The sequence below is a fragment of the Stomoxys calcitrans genome, chromosome 1 (assembly GCF_963082655.1).
Source record: "Stomoxys calcitrans chromosome 1, idStoCalc2.1, whole genome shotgun sequence".
NCBI classification, from domain to species: domain Eukaryota; kingdom Metazoa; phylum Arthropoda; class Insecta; order Diptera; family Muscidae; genus Stomoxys; species Stomoxys calcitrans.
In genome coordinates this window covers 268,397,823-268,415,725 of record NC_081552.1, presented here as the reverse complement: position 1 = coordinate 268,415,725, position 17,903 = coordinate 268,397,823, and the positions used below count along the sequence as shown (strand labels likewise).

Sequence of the window (17,903 nt, the reverse complement as noted above, 5' to 3'; positions counted from 1 at the left end):
GGAATATATGTAAACCACCTTTCATCAAAATTCGGTGGAAATTTCATACCTTATGTCCCATGTCAGTTATATCAAAATATGTTCCGATTTGGACCAAATACTAAAAGTACACTAGCTATATCTAAAAATAAACCGATCTGAACCATATACGACACGGATGTCGAAGCCTAACATAAGTCACTGTGCCAAATTTCAGTGAAATCGGATTATAAATGCGCCTTTTATGGGGCCAAGACCTTAAATCGCGATATCGGTCTATATGGCAGCTATATTCAAATCTCGACCGATCTGGGCAAAATATAAGAAGGACTTCGAAGAGCCTAACCAAACTCACTGTCTCAAATTTCAGCGACATAGGACAATAAATGCGTCTTTTATGGCCCCAAAAGCTAAAACGTAGATATCGGTCTATATGGCAGCTATATCCAAATCTGAACCGATCTGTGCGATATTGCAGAAGTATGTCAAGGGGTTTTACTTACTGTCCCAAATTTTGGCGACATCGGATAATATATAAGCATTTTATGGGCCCAAAACCATAAATCAAGAAATCGGTCTATATGGCAGCTATATCCAAATCTGAACCGATCTGGGCCAAATTGAAGAAAGATGTCGAAAGACATAACACAACTCACTGTCCCAAATTTCAGCAAGATCGGATAATAAATGTGGCTTTTATGGGACTTAGACCCTAAATCGGATGATCGGTCTATATGTCAGCTATATCCAAATCTGGACCGATCTGAGCCAAATTCACGGAAGATGTCGAAGGTCCTAACACAACTCACTGTCTCAAATTTCAGCAAAATCGGATAATAAATGTGGCTTTTATGGGCCTAAGACCCTAAATTGGCATATCGGTCTATATGGCAGCTATATCCTAATCTGGACCGATCTGAGCCAAATTGACGGAGGATGTCGAAGGGCCTAACGCAACTCATTGTCCCAAATTGCAGCGAAATCGGATAATAAATCTGGCTTTTATGGGACTTAGACCCTAAATCGGATGATCGGTCTATATGGCAGCTATATCCAAATCTGGACCGATCTGAGCCAAATTCACGGAGGATGTCGAAGGGCCTAACACAACTCACTGTCCCAAATTTCAGCAAAATCGGATAATAAATGTGGCTTTTATGGGACTTAGACCCTAAATCGGATGATCGATCTATATGGCAGCTATATCCAAATCTGGACCGATCTGAGCCAAATTCACGGAGGATGTTGAAGGGTCTAACAAAACTCACTGTCCCAAATTTCAGCAAAATCGGATAATAAATGTGGCTTTTATTGGCCTAAGACCCTAAATCGGCCGATCGGTCTATATGGGGGCTATATCAAGATATAGTCCGATATAGCCCATCTTCGAACTTAACCTGCTTATGGACAAAAAAAGAATCTGTGCAAAGTTTCAGCTCAATATCTCTATTTTTAAAGGCTGTAGCGTGATTTCAACAGACAGACGGACAGACGGACGGACATGTCTAGATCGTCTTAGATTTTTACGCTGATCAAGAATATATATACTTTATAGGGTCGGAAATGGATATTTCGATGTGTTGCAAACGGAATGACAAAATGAATATACCCCCATCCTTCGGTGGTGGGTATAAAAAAGGTTCTATATTCGCTTAAGAATTAATACAAAACTACAGGCTCAAGAAGTCAAGATCCCAGATCGGCTTATATGGCAACTATATCAGGTTATGAACCGATTTGAACCATACTTGTCACAGTTTGTTGAATATCATAAGAAAATACTTCGTGCAAAAATTCGGTTGAGAATTGCGCCCTCTAGAGGCTCAAGAAGTCAAGACCCAAGATCGGTTTATATGGCAGCTATATCAAAACATGGACCGATTTGAACCATACTTAGCGCAGTGGTTGGAAGTGATACCAAAACACCACCTGCAAAATTTCGGTCAAATCGGAACAGAATTGCGCCCTTTAGCGGCTCAAGAAGTCAAGACCCAAGATCGGTTTATATGGCAGCTTTATCAAAACATGGACCGATATGACCCATTTACAATCCGAACCGACCTACACTAATAAGAAGTATTTGCGAAATTTCAAGCTCTTAGCTTTACTCCTTCGAAAGTTAGCGTGCTTTCGACAGACAGACGAACGGACGGACGGACAAATGGACAGACGGACATGGCTAGCCATCCTATGGTAGAGGGTATAAAAAAAGATAAGGCAACATCGTAACAGATGATTTTCAAGACTTCTTCACTCTAGGGATAGCAAAAGCAAATAAAAATACGTTTATTCCGCCCGGGCGGAATCTTCTAAACCCAGCAGCATAAATCATGTTCGGCAATTTACCCGAACGTTTTGTTTCTCCGGCTCGGGATAACTATAAGCAGCACACAGGCTGGAACTGGAAGCTCCGATGGGTGTGATGTTCACCGTTATCACGAGAAACTTAGCAGAGATCTACCGGGTGCGTCCACAGACGTCGGATAGTGGGATGCTTCGTATGCGTAAGCGGTATCGTGTCGAGAATATCAGTGAGAGATTGGGCTCTTGCTCAAGTTCTGAGAACGCATGATGGTCGATATGACAAGATAAGTTATTGGTGCCATAACGCTTCCACGGCGATCAATCCCATGGAACGGAATTAGCTTGCTTACCTATAGCAGGTTGACGAGGATCGCTACCAACACATGCTCCACATGTGGCTACTACAACAAAAACCATTTTCTTTTATGGAAACTCATATACCATATGCCAGTACAGGGATTCAAACTGAATAATCGGTCTATACTTGTCACCCATGCGATCTATGCGGTTTATATAGGGGCTGTATTATATTATGGAACGTTTTGAACCAAACTTGTCATAGATTTTGGAAGTCATAATAGAATATCACGTTCAAAATTTCAGCCAAATCGAACGGAAACTATGTCCTTCATGTCCTCAAGACACCAAATTGTTGAGTGTCGTAAGTGGCCATGCTACTTCATGATCCACGATGGCCGTAAGTTGTGTTTTAAGGCTTTGGCTTTTATTCAGTGTTCCAAACCTCGGACCTATATGAGGAGAAAACTTCTCACATAGCAAGTTGGGCTGTCCGATTCAGGCTTAAGCTCAAAGAGAAGGGACCTCCGACACCTTTTCGAATCCTATATTCTCCCCACCGTGGCGCAGAGGTTAACATGTCCGCCTATGACGCTGAACGTCTGGGTTCGAAACCTGGCTAGACCATCAGAAAAAAATGTCAGCGGTTGTTTTCGCCTCCTAATGATGGCAACATTTGTGAGGTACTATGCCCTGTAAAACTTCTCTCCAAAGAGAGAGGTTTAAAACCTTTAAAGAGAGAGGTTTTCCATGGCCTTATCATTGAGCTTGAACTTGAACCGGACTGCACTCATTGATATGTGGGAAGTTTGCCCCCGTTCCTTAGTGGAATGTTCATGGGCAAAATTTGCAATTTGCAATATTCTTCATTAACGCAAACTGGTCCATATATTTTACGAAGAATCTTTCTCTCAAATACTCCAAGCACTGCCCCGTCTGCTTTCACAAGTACCCATGCCTCCGAACCATATAACAACACGGATAGTATCAGTGTCTTGTGTAATCTTCGTCTGTCGAGAGGAGGCCTTGTTTCTAAACTGCTTACTTAGTCCAAAGTAGCATCTGCTTGCCAGTATTGTTCTTTGCTTTATCTCAAAACTGGTGTGATTCGTTTCGGTTACGGCGGTGCCGAGGTAGATAAAGTTACTGACTATCTCAAAGTTGTGGTTCCCAACTTTCTCCATGTTCTTCATCTGCTCGGTTGTGCAAGGCGTTTTGGGAGTTGAAACCATCCATTTCGTCTTATCTCCATTTACTGCCAGACCCATTTTCACTGACTCTCTTTCGATTCTTTCAAAGGCTGCAGTACGTACTTCCGGTGACCGACCTATGATACCGATATCGTCGATATAGGCGAGTAGCATGTGTTCTCTTGTGAGTAGTGTGCCATATCTATTCACATCTGCATCTCGTATAATCTTCTCCAGCAGGATATTAAAGAGATCAAACGATAGGCTGTCTTTTTGTCTGAAACCTCGTTTGATATTAAATGGTTCCGAGAGATTCGTTCCTATTCTTACTGAGGAACGCGTATCAGCAAGTGCCATCCTGTGCAGGGATACCAAACTCAGACACGGCTTGAACTACCTTTGAACGTATAAGGCTATCGAAAGCGGCTAGGTAGTCAACAATGGTGGTAGGTGTTGATTTGTCCTTCTCTGGTCTTTTCCAGGATTTGGCGCAGTCTGAATATCTGATCTAGGGTGGATAAACCAGCTCTAAAGCCGCATTGATGGGGCTTAATTATCTCATTGACTTTAGGTTTTAATCTTTCACACAGTACGCTCAAGAGTATCTGGTATGCAATGGGGAGGAGACTTATTCCTCAGTAGTTAGCACATTCCTTCTTGTCTCCTTTCTTGTGTACGGGACATAGTATTCTGAGGTTCCTATCATCATCATATACGTTCTTCTAGCCAGATTGCGCAGATAAGCTGATGCATACGCCTTATCAGAGTGACGCCTCCGGTCTTTAATAGTTCAGCGTGTAACCCGTCGGATCCTGCTGGCTTATTGTTCTTCAGTCGAGTCATTGCTACTTGGACCTCATTCTGACTAGGAGATAAACATTCTATAACATCATCAGGAATTGGTTCTGCGGTATTCTGCTCGCCACCATCGCTAGTGTCCTAGCAGTTGGGTAAAATGTTATTTCCATATCCTCAGCACCCTATCTGTGTCAGATAACAGATTTGCTTCTTTTTCTCTGCAGGAGTATGTGTCTGCACCAATGCCATTGGTTTGATGTTTAATTCTTTGGTAGAGTTTTCGGACATCATTCTGACTCCTGTATTCGCTCACACTCACGTCTTTCCATTTCCTTTTTCTTTCTGAGGAATAGACATTTCTCCTCTCTCCTTTTCTCCCGATAATTCTCTTTCATCTGGAGCGTTGCTACTGATTGCAGGGTTGCTCTATATGCCGCATTCTTGGCTTCAGTAGCATCTCGCCACTCCTGGTCCGGTACCCAAATACGGTACCCACTGCGTCATTATATCATTGGATCAAGGAGTGCTTTCATCAAGTAGTTGGGTTAGTTGAGTGAAGTGTGCCGTTGCCATCTGTTGTGTTTGCAGCTTTTCAATGTCCAGCTTCCGTGCAGTGTCAGACCGTACTTTCCTCCCCATGTTCAAACGGGTGCGAACCTTTGCTACAAGGTAATGATCCGAATCTATATTCGCCTGACGGATCAATCATACATCTAACACGCTGGATGAATGCCTTCCATCTATCACAACATGATCAATTTGGTTCCTCGTGTTTTGATCGGGTGATAGCCATGTGGCTTTGTAAATATTTTTATGTTGAAATCTGGTGCTGCTCATTACCATGTTTTTTTGCCGCGGCGAAATCCATCAGCCTCAATCCATTACGTTATCCCGTGGAGGCTAAACTCTCCCATTGTTGGACCAAAGATATCTTCCTTCCCTATCTGCGCATTAAAATCTCCCAGAACGATTTTAATATCATGGGCGGGGCAGCGCTCATATTCTTTCTCTACGTGCTTGTAGAAAATATCCTTGGTCTGCTCGTCTCTGTCTTCCGTTGGGCACATGGGCACAAATAAGGCTGAATTTGGCTTTTATGCGGATTGTGGCTAGTTTCTCATCCACCGAAGTAAAGCTTGAGACAGGGTGTTTCAGTCTCCGACTAACCACAAATCCACAGCCAACTTCATGTCTCGTATTATGGCAGCTATAGCATAGTTCGTCACCATTTGGTGTTGCTGTGACGTCATTCCCAGTCCATCGCATTTTGGCAATATCTGCCTTGTACTTCTCCAATATATCCACAACCGCGTATACTGCACCTTCTCTTTAGAGAGTGCGGACAGTCCAGGTGCAGATCAGCAAATCATGTTCCCTTTTTTCGTTTGCATGGGTCGTCAACGTCAGGGGAGTCCGTTTTTACCATTCCTTTGTTTCTCATAGTAACTCTTATAGTTTTCCGGCGGCGAGTTACTGGCCCAGCACCTCAGCCGCCTGGGTTTTGTGGGATCTCACATGTATCCCTCGTTGTGGCGAGCCGCTTGCTCCAAGATTCGACACTCGCCTCCAGCTTGGAAACAGACGCTGATGTTGGTTATTTGAAGGCGCCAATAACTCGCCTTGTCATCTCGAGTATCATTGGCACTCAGTATTTAATCAAGAGCCAGTGCCACCTGACTCCTCGAGGCCGCATTTGCAGCTACTTCGCCTAAAAACTATCCGCAACCTGTGGTAGCCCGGTAGCTTTCAGCAAAGCTTTTCGTGATAAGGATGAACACCTCACAAGTCGGAGCTCAAAGTTGCAGTCTGTAAATATGTACAAAATCCGATCTAAAATATGTACAAAATCCGATGACGCTATTCGCGAATCTATTGGGTTGCCCAAAAAGTAATTGCGGATTTTTTAAAAGAAAGTGAATGCATTTTTAATAAGACTTAGAATCAACTTTAATCAAATATACATTTTTTACACTTTTTTTCTAAAGCAAGCTAAAAGTAACAGCTGATAACTGACAGAAGAAAGAATCCAATTACAGAGTCACAAGCTGTGAAAAAATTTGTCAACGCCGACTATATGAAAAATCCGCAATTACTTTTTGGGCAACCCATAAATGCCAAGCGGATGAAGCAATTAAAGAACTTTTTATCCGATTTTCGATTTTGTTTTTTTATTAAATATATATAAAATTTTCCAAACTGATCCAAATTTAATACTGGCCAACATTTGAGTTTTATTTTCCACCTTGATGCCTGCCTAATTGCCAACTGTGTCTTCTGCAACAGATTCATTATCGGCGAAGGTTTCCACCGTGTGCAAAGTAAATTCGACATTGTAGAAGGGAATATTCAGGGTTACCACCATGCAATAGAGTAAAATTTCCAAATACTTTGTGCGCAAAACATACGCCGCTCCCTGACCACTGGGAAACAAGGGACGATCACGACCCTGGCAATCGAACATGAAATAACCTCCATCATGAGCAGGAATATAACCAAAAGCCAGACACTTCCGGGAACATTGCAGCAGTCCAAATCGATGGTTGCCAAAGAAGTACATCAGGGCCTGGGCCAAATTCAGACGATTGAAATGAGGACGGCCATAGAGTTTTCCATAACACACCGGTTCCAGATGAATGGAGAATCTCACGTTGTCCAACATATATTCGGTGTCAAGATCCTCCGCCATTATTTCGTAGTCAGTTGTGGCAATGTCTTGGACACTTTGACGATGATAGGCATCACCATTGATTACAATGGAATCCAAGAGTTGGGCACTCCAATCGACCAAACGGAAAAGGCGTACAGCACACAATGACACAACACAGCACGCTAAATACTGTTTGCCCCGGCTACTCTCATCAAAGACAGCAGCCTGAGGATGCAAATTGGCCCACAGAGACCAAAGACGATTCTCAATCTCAATGTCGTAGTTTTTGAACTTGGATGCCATCATGCCTCGATAAATACCCGCAGAGTTTCTTTTGTTCAGTCGGCTCCAGATGGGCAGGCAATGTTCCAACCATGCAATGGTTTCGTTGTGGGCACAAATTCCTGTCTCCTCTTCACCGGGGACATTGCAGACACCCTCACTGCCGGTAAGCAATTGAAGAACATTTGCCGTTAGTGGAGATTTCTTATACGAGATAACATCAACAACCTGCATGGGAGGAGAAGAAGAAGAAGTAGAAGGATGATTTAGAAGATATGAGATATAAGCAAATTGTTGGCTGAGTTGCAATCGTTCCGCCCTAGAATAGTTGAATGTCGAGACCCTATAATTTTAGCTCTTTACAATGAGTTCCACTTGAAAGTTGACTAATATGAATACCTTGGTAGAAATGTTGTCATTCGGTCATAGAATGACCATAACAGAGATAATAAAGGATTGGGGACCAATATTCCCACAATATTGAGAGCACAGTTTTAGGAAGTCATAATAAAACACCTCTTGCAAATCGCATGAGAATTGCGCCCTCTAGCGGCTCAAGAAATCAAGATCCAAGATTGCTATATATAGCAGTTTTACCAGGATATGAAGCGATTTGAATAATACTTATCATAGCTGTTGGAAGTAATACCAGACCACTACGTGCAAAATGTCAGTCAAATCGGATGAGAATTGCGCCCTCTAGCGGCTCAAGAAGTCAAGATCCAAGATCGGTTTTGATGGCAGCTTTACCAGATTATGAACCGATTTGAGTAATACTTAGCATAGTTGTTGGAAGTGATACCAGAACACCACGTGCAAAATGTCAGTCAAATCGGATGAGAATTGCGCCCTCTAGAGGCTCAAGAAGTCAAGATCCCAGTTCGGTTTATATGGCAGCTATATCAAAACATGGACCAAATTGAACCATACCAAATCCAAAACACCACGTGCAAAATTTCAGTCAAATCGGATGAGAATTGCACTCTCTAGAGGCTCAAAAAGTCAAAATCCAAGATCGGTTTATATGGCAGTTTTACCAGGATATGAACCGATTTGAATAATAGTCGGAAGTGATACCAGAACACCACGTGCAAAATGTCAGTCAAATCGGATGAGAATTGCGCCCTCTAGAGGCTCAAGGAGTCAAGACCTAAGATCGGTTTATATGGCAGCTATATCAAAACATAGGCCGAATTGAACCATACTTAACTATGCAGAAGGGCCGAAAGGCATATGACTGAGCTAGACCCAAAGGTCTCAATGTTAACCCAGAGAAGACTGAAATATGCCTATTCACGGGGAAGACAAAAGTGGGTCAATTTAACGCACCACGTTTCCTCAATAAGACGATCTCGATATCTGACAAGGTCAAATACTTGGGTGTGATCCTGGATGGGAAAATGAATTGGAAGTGTCACATTCAGAAGCGTACTGAGAAGGCTCACATATGTTGGGCACTATGTAGAGGGGCCGTAGGCTCGAAATGTGTGACATACAGATTAAGTGTGAGGCAGCCACTGCGGCTATGAGACTTAAGGCGATGGGAGAATGGATTGAGGGTGGGAGCAGCTCATACCATCGCGGTATAATCGAGGCGACGATAGGAAACCTAGAAGGATGGGGAGGGGTTTCCGATCGGATACCTGAGATGAATCTTAAAGTCAAGTGCGACGCACTGCTGCCATCGGCACAGTCTTGGATTGGCGGAACCTTAGTATTGCCATCTGGAAGATGATGTTACACGGATGGATCAAAGCTAGAGGACAGAGTGAGCCTGGGGGTTTACATTGAAAACCCAGGGACTGACATGCGTTTTAGACTGCCTGACCATAATACGGCCCTGCAGGCGGAGTCCCGGGCGATCATGGAATGCGTGAAGTGGTGTGGTGCTAACGCCAGGACGTCGAGTGTAAACATCTTTCCGGACAGTAAAATTGCCATAAGGGCAATCGTTACTATCTATCGACGGTATAGACATTGAGCATTCAGATGATCTTGAATTTCTGGGTATAAAGAAAAGTGTGATGTCTGAATGTCGTAGGAAGCATTCAAGTGTTTGGGTTTTCTTAAGCGATGCAAGAAGTATTTCAATTTTCAATTATACTTAGTATTTCAATTATATTATACTACAATTAATGTCTATGCTGCCTTAAGGAAGCCGAGGATGGAATATAACTCTCATTTATGGGGAGGAACTCCAAAGTCATCCTTGAATGTTGTTGATTGGGGACTGTAGGAAATCCAATTCTATTGCTTCTCTTGAACATCGTCAGAGTGTGGGCAGCATTGTACTTCCTCCATGGCGTGTGTTCCGAGGATATCCGTCTTCTTATTCCTGAGATTAAGGTGTTCACTTGGAATACAAACTCACACAAACCCACTTGACCGAGAAAATTCATGTTTCGGCCGAACCATTAGTATGTGGAATCGACTTCTGACTAATGCCTTTCTCAAAGTTTCCAATTAAGATGCTGGAAGCATCGAGGCTCGAGAGCAGACGGTGCTTGGAGCAGAATCCGACAAGGATACTGAAATGATGCAGTGATGAGAATTACCCATTAACTTCATACTCTTCAGGGTGCGAAGTTAAGAAAAGACCTACATCGATAAGAAGTATCTGTGCAATATTTCAATCAAAATAGGTTGCGGTTAAGACGCCATCGTGATTTGCACACAGGGACGCACGAACTTGGCCAGATCTACTTAGAATGTCATGACGATCAATAATATAGGGTCGCAGATTGATATTTCGAGATGTTACAAACGAAATGAGCAGCTTAGTATACCCCTATCCTATGACGGAAGGTATAAAAGGCTCAATGAAGAAAATATCTCTGAAGTTTTCCAAACACAAAATGTTCGTGAATTCTTCATTGAAGACGAAATTTCAATGGAATTTTCTGCAATTATAAATTTTCCATTATTATCCCCGCTGTCATGCCAAATCAACTAAATATCTTCATCTATCCCATCTGTTAGTACCCTCGTAAAGACCTGTGGTGTGGTGTTTGAGATAAGGAATGGGCCTGAGTTTATATTTTGAAAACTTTTCGTTAAAAATTGTCTAAAGAACTGTCTGTGTATGTGGTTGTTGTTGTAGAAGTGTGTTGTGCACTGAGGCGTCAGCCCTTGACGATGCCATGGGATTGGTGTATATGGTGCTGTCCTAAAGGTAAATGGGAAGCCCAGTGACTTTAAGTCCTACTCTTGATGTAGTAGTTGTAACGCCAAAAAATATGTCAACTCTTCTTGTGACTACATTAGTGACTGATCACACCTACCATATATGAGTAATCGCCCTCTTCCTTCCATGTCGCACTGCAACAGCGTTGATCCATGTAATGCACCATAGATTCGGCATCAGCAAATAATATCCAAGAAGCTGTATTACGTTCTCCATAGCGCCTTATCTCCTTAAGTACTACGTCCCTATGGGGTTTCGAGGCACCACCCCCAGGTATATTATCAAGAATTTCCATGGAAGGATATGGATCGAATAGATGATAATAATCATCTTTGTAAACGGCATAGGTGCAATTGGCAGTATGTAGCAGCATTTGCTTTCTCAGCTTAGTGGCCCTTTCGAGATTCTGCGCCAGGTTTCCTACAAGGCCTTTGGGCTCAAATGTCTTGATCCATATGTCAAAAGTGTAGTCGTCCACGCTGACATGTTTTATGATCTTCTCAAACGAAGCCGAAGCGTTCTCTATATGGTCGCTTAAAATCAGAGCCGAATCAATGACTTGGTCCACACGCTGTGAAGTCCATTGGTTGTGAGGTCGTACAATGGCATAGAGTATAGCCAAGGTGCTGGCAAAGAAACAGGGTTTAACTTCATCCAGAAGACACTCTGCACGACGCTGTAGGAACTTTGATCCTTGGATTTTATACAGATAATCCTTTTCTCGCAGCCTATAGCCATAAAGTAGGGGACGAGGTGGCGGACATTCATGGCTAGAAGCTTTGGTCGATTTTCCAGCAATCGTATGTTTGGATGAGTTTCGCACATAGCCCTCTGGTATAACAGTTTGACTGGACTCATGGTCTTGCTGCTCTGAAACATCGGCGGTCTTGGCATCAGATTCAACGGTTTCAACATGATATGCTTGCAGATTTGTTTTCTTGGACCGTCTTGATGTCTTGCTGTTTCTAAAGTCTTCTAGTCTTTCTGTTTCCTTCTGCAGTTCACTTTCCAGAAACTCTAATTTTGACTTTTTGCTCTCATCTAGACGTTTGCGCTCATGCAGAGCCTCCTCGTACATACGCTGCTCCATCTTGGCGGGCCATTGCCTGTAGCGACTGAAATTGTCGGAAGTGATGTCGTACACCTTCAATGGCATCACCACATAGTTGGTGACATCACAACCCTGGGGATTGCAGCCATACTCTATGCGTCTTATCAGGGTATCCAGCTCTGCAAATCGCAGAAGACAGGCTGGTCCCTTGCCCTTGCAATGACGGTAACCCACCGAATTTACAGGGTAACCCACAAACATGTATAGGAAATTGTAGCGTTTGACAATCGTACAGCTAAAACGTTGGCATATAACCAAAAGGCGATTGTATTCGACCAAGTTTTCGAGCAGAGCCTGTCGCAAAGTTTTTTCCAAATCCGATTTGAAGACTTTCTGCACCTTGAACCGGTAGTTTCTTCGGCCCAAGCTTAGAGACGGAATCTTCCCCGACAACACCATACCCAGGGTGTATTGGTAGACCTGGAAATCGTTGCCAAAAGTCTCCGTAGCATTGAGGGCATAATCTATCAAGGCACTGTTCCAGGTGGAAATATTATAGCGCGACGTCAAGGCAACTGCTACCACAGCCGATATCAGACCTCTGACCTTAGTCTGCTCTTCAACGCGACGAGGCAAAGCTGTGGAGCCAAAAATCACCCAAGCTCCATCCGATAGGCCATTGAAATTGCTCGCGATGGTCAGTTCTTGTTCCAAAGTCACTGTAGGCAATTCATCTTCTGGCTTCTCTGTTGGAAAGGAGGCATTCACATTGTCATAGTCTTGGTCATGTTGCACCATATATTTCAATTGTTCCAAGTATTCCTTATCGGATCTCAGCAGGACTTGGGTGGCCGATTTGTATAATTTTGGTCTGGCCACCGTTGGTTCTGGGAAAAGGCAAATAATATTTCCCACAACATCGTCCACCAAGCCCTCCACAACATCGACATTGTCATATGCTGGCAGTCGTTCGTGCTCTTTCAATGACTCTATGCTGCATACCTTCAGCATCTTCTTTTTGTCCTTTTTCGACTTTTCCATCTTTTTGCTGGCCTTTGTGTCATCCTCCCTGTCTCCCTCTGCATCTTCATCGTTTGTTGCCTCCCCTCCCATATGGGCCTGCGGAGTCAGTTTCAATTTCGGATACCTTAACTTTCTAGGCTTACCATCCATAAGGGGCTTGATGCAGCCCACATTAATGGCATGAATGAAGAATTTGCCACCTCGTCGCATGTGCAAGGCCTTCTCGCAAAGCACCCTCAGCAATGAGTCAAAGCTTGAATGCATTTGCAAAACCGCCACTCCTTTGGACATGTAGTCATCGGGGTCCAATACTTGACCAACTTTGCCTCGGCGAAACGCATCGTAGACATAGAAAAGTTCATTGTCCCTCCACACGGACAACACGGAGTTGTCGATTTGTATCAAAGCGGCTTCCCAATTCTCATGGAATAGCTCACTCAGACCACAACTCAGCAGAGAATCACTAAACTTTTGGCAATATTCACTCAAGGTGCCATTATAGAAGAAGGGATCCTTTTTCAAGGACGCCTTATAGGTCCCTAGAACGTACTTGTCTGGCAAATCGGTAATGTGAACATGCTGATTATCCTTCAGTTTTAGTTTCCTTCGCAAACTCTTGTGGTAGGCTGTACCCAGACGTATCAACTCATCTATGGTGTCGGGTTTCCACACATTCGGTCTTTCGATCAGGGAGTACAGGATGGCCATAACAGAGATAAGCATCGAAGGGTTGGGGACCAGTGCAGAGCTGGGTTGAAAGAGCCCATTATTACAACCGGGAATCAGGGCAAAACTCTCATTTACCACTGTCCAAATTTTGTGCACATTCTTGGCAAAAGGCTTCTTGGCTACAGATTGCAGCAGTTTGCCGAAACTAACCAACAAAATTTGGTACAATTTGAAGTCACCTTCCATATCTGTTTGGCTAAGGTTCACAATGAGATGCACCAAATGCTCCACAAAGTTGGTGGAAATATGGGCGCATTTCCCTCTCTCGAAATTCCTTTCGCAATTTTCGCCTCGACCATTTGGATCGAAAATATCAAAAACATTGCGGCATCTCTTCCAGATCAGCAAATACAAGTTCTTCGAACACAAGACGCAAGCATTGTATTTGGAGAAGTACAATGTGAGGGCCTTGTAGATGTTGGGCTCACTTTTCAAGGGGCCACAAAAATGGGTTTTAAGACCAATTTCGGCCTGTCTCTCAGCAATCTGTGGCAATATATCATAGTCGTTGTCCATGCTCTTGTAATTCAATTTGTGACTCTTTGCCAGTAGCTTCTCTCCCATCTTCAGGATGTTGTCCATAGTTTCGCTACTCCAGAAGTCGGCATTAAGACGAAAACTTTCCACAAAAGCCGCATACAGACAAGCCATTTCTAGGGGGCGATTGAAGCTTCTGGAAAATGTCAACAGGGAAGGGCAAAAACAATTGTCTGTTAGTTAAAAAGGAAATTTTTTTAAAGGAGTGATTTGAAGTCCTATCAATCAAAGGACAGATTAGATGAAATAATTCAAAGATTTTGAGCCATTTTATTTTTCCCATAAAAATATAAAATTTACAGTGGTAGAAAAAATAGTAGCACATAGCGTTTACTAAGTGCCAAATGTTTTCAAAAAAGCAAAGTGCGACACCGAAACTCTTAAAATGAAAATGAATTGTGGCACAATGTGTGGTACCCTAGTTCGAAGGAAACTTGACTAAACTTTGTGATTAAACAGTGCGCCAGCACTACGTATTACACTCAACCAAATTTGTTATTAAAAACAGCAAAAATGTTTGCTAAAACAGCAGTTTTTTTTCTGCTAAAAATGGCAAAGCAGACATTACTGCTGTTTCAGCAAACACAGGGCTGCTGTATTAGCAAGCATTTCTTACTGCTATTTCAACTAACAAAATCTGCTGTTTTGAGTACAAAAGTCTTCTGAAAAAAAATGTTGTATGCTTCTTTTGATGGTTGCCTGTTACTTGTTACTGTTTTGATTACTTTAGGCATTTTTTAGAATTTATTTTAGAAATTTTTTGGTCTTCAGACCCTTTATCGGGAGATCGGCCTATATGACAGCTATATCCAAATCTAGACCGATCTGTACCATATTGCAGAAGTATGTCAAGGAGCTTAACTTAACTCACTGTCCCAAATTTCATCGACATCGGACAATAAATGCGCTTTTTATGTGCCCAAAACCTTAAATCAAGAAATCGGTCTATATGGCAGCTATATCCAGATCTGAACCGATCTGAGCCAAATTGACCAAGGTTGTCGAAGGTCCTAACACAACACACTGTGTCAAATTTCAGCAACATCGGATAATAAATGCGCCTTTTATGGGCCCAAGACCTTAAATCTAGAGATCGGTCTATATGGCAGCTATATCCAAATCTGAATCGATCTGGGCGAAATTGAAGAAAGATGTCGAAGGGCCTAACACAACTCACCGTCCTAAATTTCAGCAAAATCGGATAATAAATGTGGCTTTTATGGACCTAAGACCCTAAATCGGCGGATCGGTCTATATAGGGGGGTAATATCAAGATATAGTCCAATATAGCCCATCTTCGAACTTAATTTGATTATAGACAAAAAAGGAAATTGTGCAAAGTTTCAGGTCAATATCTCTATTTTTAAAGACTGTAGCGAGATTTTAACAGACAGACTGACGGACATGTCTAGATCGTCTAAGATTTTTACGGAACATAGGGTCGGAAATGGATATTTCGATGTGTTGCAAACGGAATGACAAAATGAATATACCCCCAGAAAAAATCTAAGTTAGGAATTCGGTGCTACTTACAAAATCCCTTATTGTTTTCCATGCCATGCCCCTAAGTTGGTCTGGTATTGTGTTCCCATCTAAGTACCGTTGTCTTTTAGCCGCGAAAGCGGGTCAATGACATAGGAAATGCTCCGACTCATTTTCCCCACGCTATGCTATCACTTGCCGCACCGATATCACTTATGCCAAAAAGTGAGCTATTAGTTCTATATGTCCCGTTATGACACCAAAGGCTATTTTGACCTCCTTCTTACTTCCTTTTAGTAATAGCCTCGTCCTTTCGGATCGTGATCCGGATCACACCATAGGATTTTCGCAATCCTACCGACTGCGTCGCTGTTCCACAGCTTTACATGCGCATTCCCCGCCCACTCCCTTAACTCGGACTGCGTCGACCCGAAAGGCTTCGGGTTAGCCAAGTTTATTGACGGCAGTCCTCTGGCCTTCACCACCAAATCGTCTGGCCTTTCATTCCCACTTACTCCGTTAAGGCCCGGCACCCAAACGATGCGGATTGTGCCATTATCAGAGATGGCGTTAATCTCCTTCTTAGATGCCAAGATTGTTCGCGATCTTACCGTACTGGTTGTTATTGTCCTTATGGCCATTTTACTGCCCGGAAAGATGTTCACAGTCGATGTCCTCGCGTTAGCACCACACCACCTCACGCATTTCGTGATAGCCCCGGGTCTCCATCTGCAGGACCGTATCTCACATATCAATGAGTGCAGTCCGATTCAAGTTTAAGCTCAATGATAAGGGGCCTCCTTTTTATAGCCGAGTCCGAACGGCGCGCCGCAGTGCGACACCTCTTTGGAGAGAAGTTTTACATGGCATAGTACCTTACAAATGTTGCCAGCATTAGGAGGGAAAAACCACCGCTGAAATTTTTTTATGATGGTCTCGCCAGGATTAGAACCCAGGCGTTCAGCGTCATAGGTGGACATGCTAACCTCTACGCTGCGGTGGCCTACGTATTATGGTCAGGCAGTCTAAAGCAGATCTCAGTCCTTGGATTCTCAATGTAGACCCCCGGCCCACTCTGTCCTCTAGCTTTCGGTAAATATGTCCGATTTAGGGGTGTTTTGGGGGTTGGGGTGGTCCCCCAAACACTTAGTCCGACAATTGGATAGCAGATACGTTTTCTACTCTTAAATACCTTTCATTTGAGCCCCATATTGTCATGATTGGTCTATATATATATTTGGTAGGTTATGGGGGTGGGGCTGCCCCCCTAGGTACTCCATCCGAAATTTGGATACCAAATTTTTATTTTTAAGGTTACTTTAAGAGATCGCACAAAATTTCTCTTAAATCGCACCACCCACCACCGAGATCTGGCGTTTCTGAAAATTAGGGTAAGGGGGAGGGTCCACCCCTCCCCCCCCCCCCTTTAGATATCAAAAAATGTAGTACCCTATTTTCGCCATGGGATCATTATGCACCATCTGTGAAAATTTCAAGAAAATCGGTTGAGCCGATGGTCTCGCCAGGATTAGAACCCAGGCGTTCAGCGTCATAGGCGGACATGCTAACCTCTACGCTACGGTATCCTCCGTATTATGGTCAGGCAGTCTAAAAAAAACAGGCCCACTCAGTCCTCTAGCTTTGATCCATCCGTATACCATGATTTTCCAGATGACAATACTAGGGTTCCGTCAGCAGTGCCTCGCACTCGAACTCAAGTGTCATCTCAGATATCCGATCGGAAACCTTTTTCCTTCCTTCCAGGTTTCCTATCGTCGCCCCGACTATACCGCGATGGTATGAGCTGCTCCCATCCTCAATCCATTCTCCCATCGCCTTAAGTCTCATAGCCGCAGTGGCGGCCTCAAACTTAATCCGTATGTCAATGGTGCGGATGGTTAATAGAAGTTCCAAATCAAAAGCACAGCATGCCGGTTAACAGGGGTAACCGGTTAATAGAGGCCCGGATAATCGAGGTTCAAGTGTAAATAATTTTTTTTTTTTATTTTGTTGATATTAATTTTGAGTTTTTACGTTCTTTAGCTAGAACCAATTAAGTAAAAAAAAATTTTTGTTTATTTAACATCAAATAATAAAAGATTTAAGAAAACTAATTAAAGTGCGCGAAATAGCAAAGTGTCCCTATTCTTTTTTCTGCCACTGTAAATATATATGTATATATTGGGTTGCCCAAAAAGTAATTGCGGATTTTTTAAAAGAAAGTAAATGCATTTTTAATAAAACTTAGAATGAACTTTAATCAAATATACTTTTTTACACTTTTTTTTCTAAAGCAAGCTAAAAGTAAAAGCTGATAACTGACAGAAGAAAGAATGCAATTACAGAGTCACAAGCTGTGAAAAAATTTGTCAACGCCGACTATATGATCCGCAATTACTT

At 42.9% G+C, this 17,903-nt stretch overlaps 1 protein-coding gene across 1 annotated transcript in view; it reads right to left on the bottom strand.

The window, feature by feature from the left end:
• Positions 1-6,719: 6,719 nt before the first annotated feature.
• The window catches only part of LOC106090394 (uncharacterized), a 52,811-nt gene continuing 41,627 nt past the window's right edge, over positions 6,720-17,903 (bottom strand). The window contains exons 4-5 of the mRNA XM_013256563.2: positions 10,779-14,157; positions 6,720-7,725 (exon numbers count right to left, since the gene is read on the bottom strand). Coding sequence (XP_013112017.2) covers positions 6,823-7,725; positions 10,779-14,157 — 4,282 coding nt within the window. The 3' untranslated portion in view covers positions 6,720-6,822. The remainder of the gene's footprint in view (positions 7,726-10,778; positions 14,158-17,903) is intronic.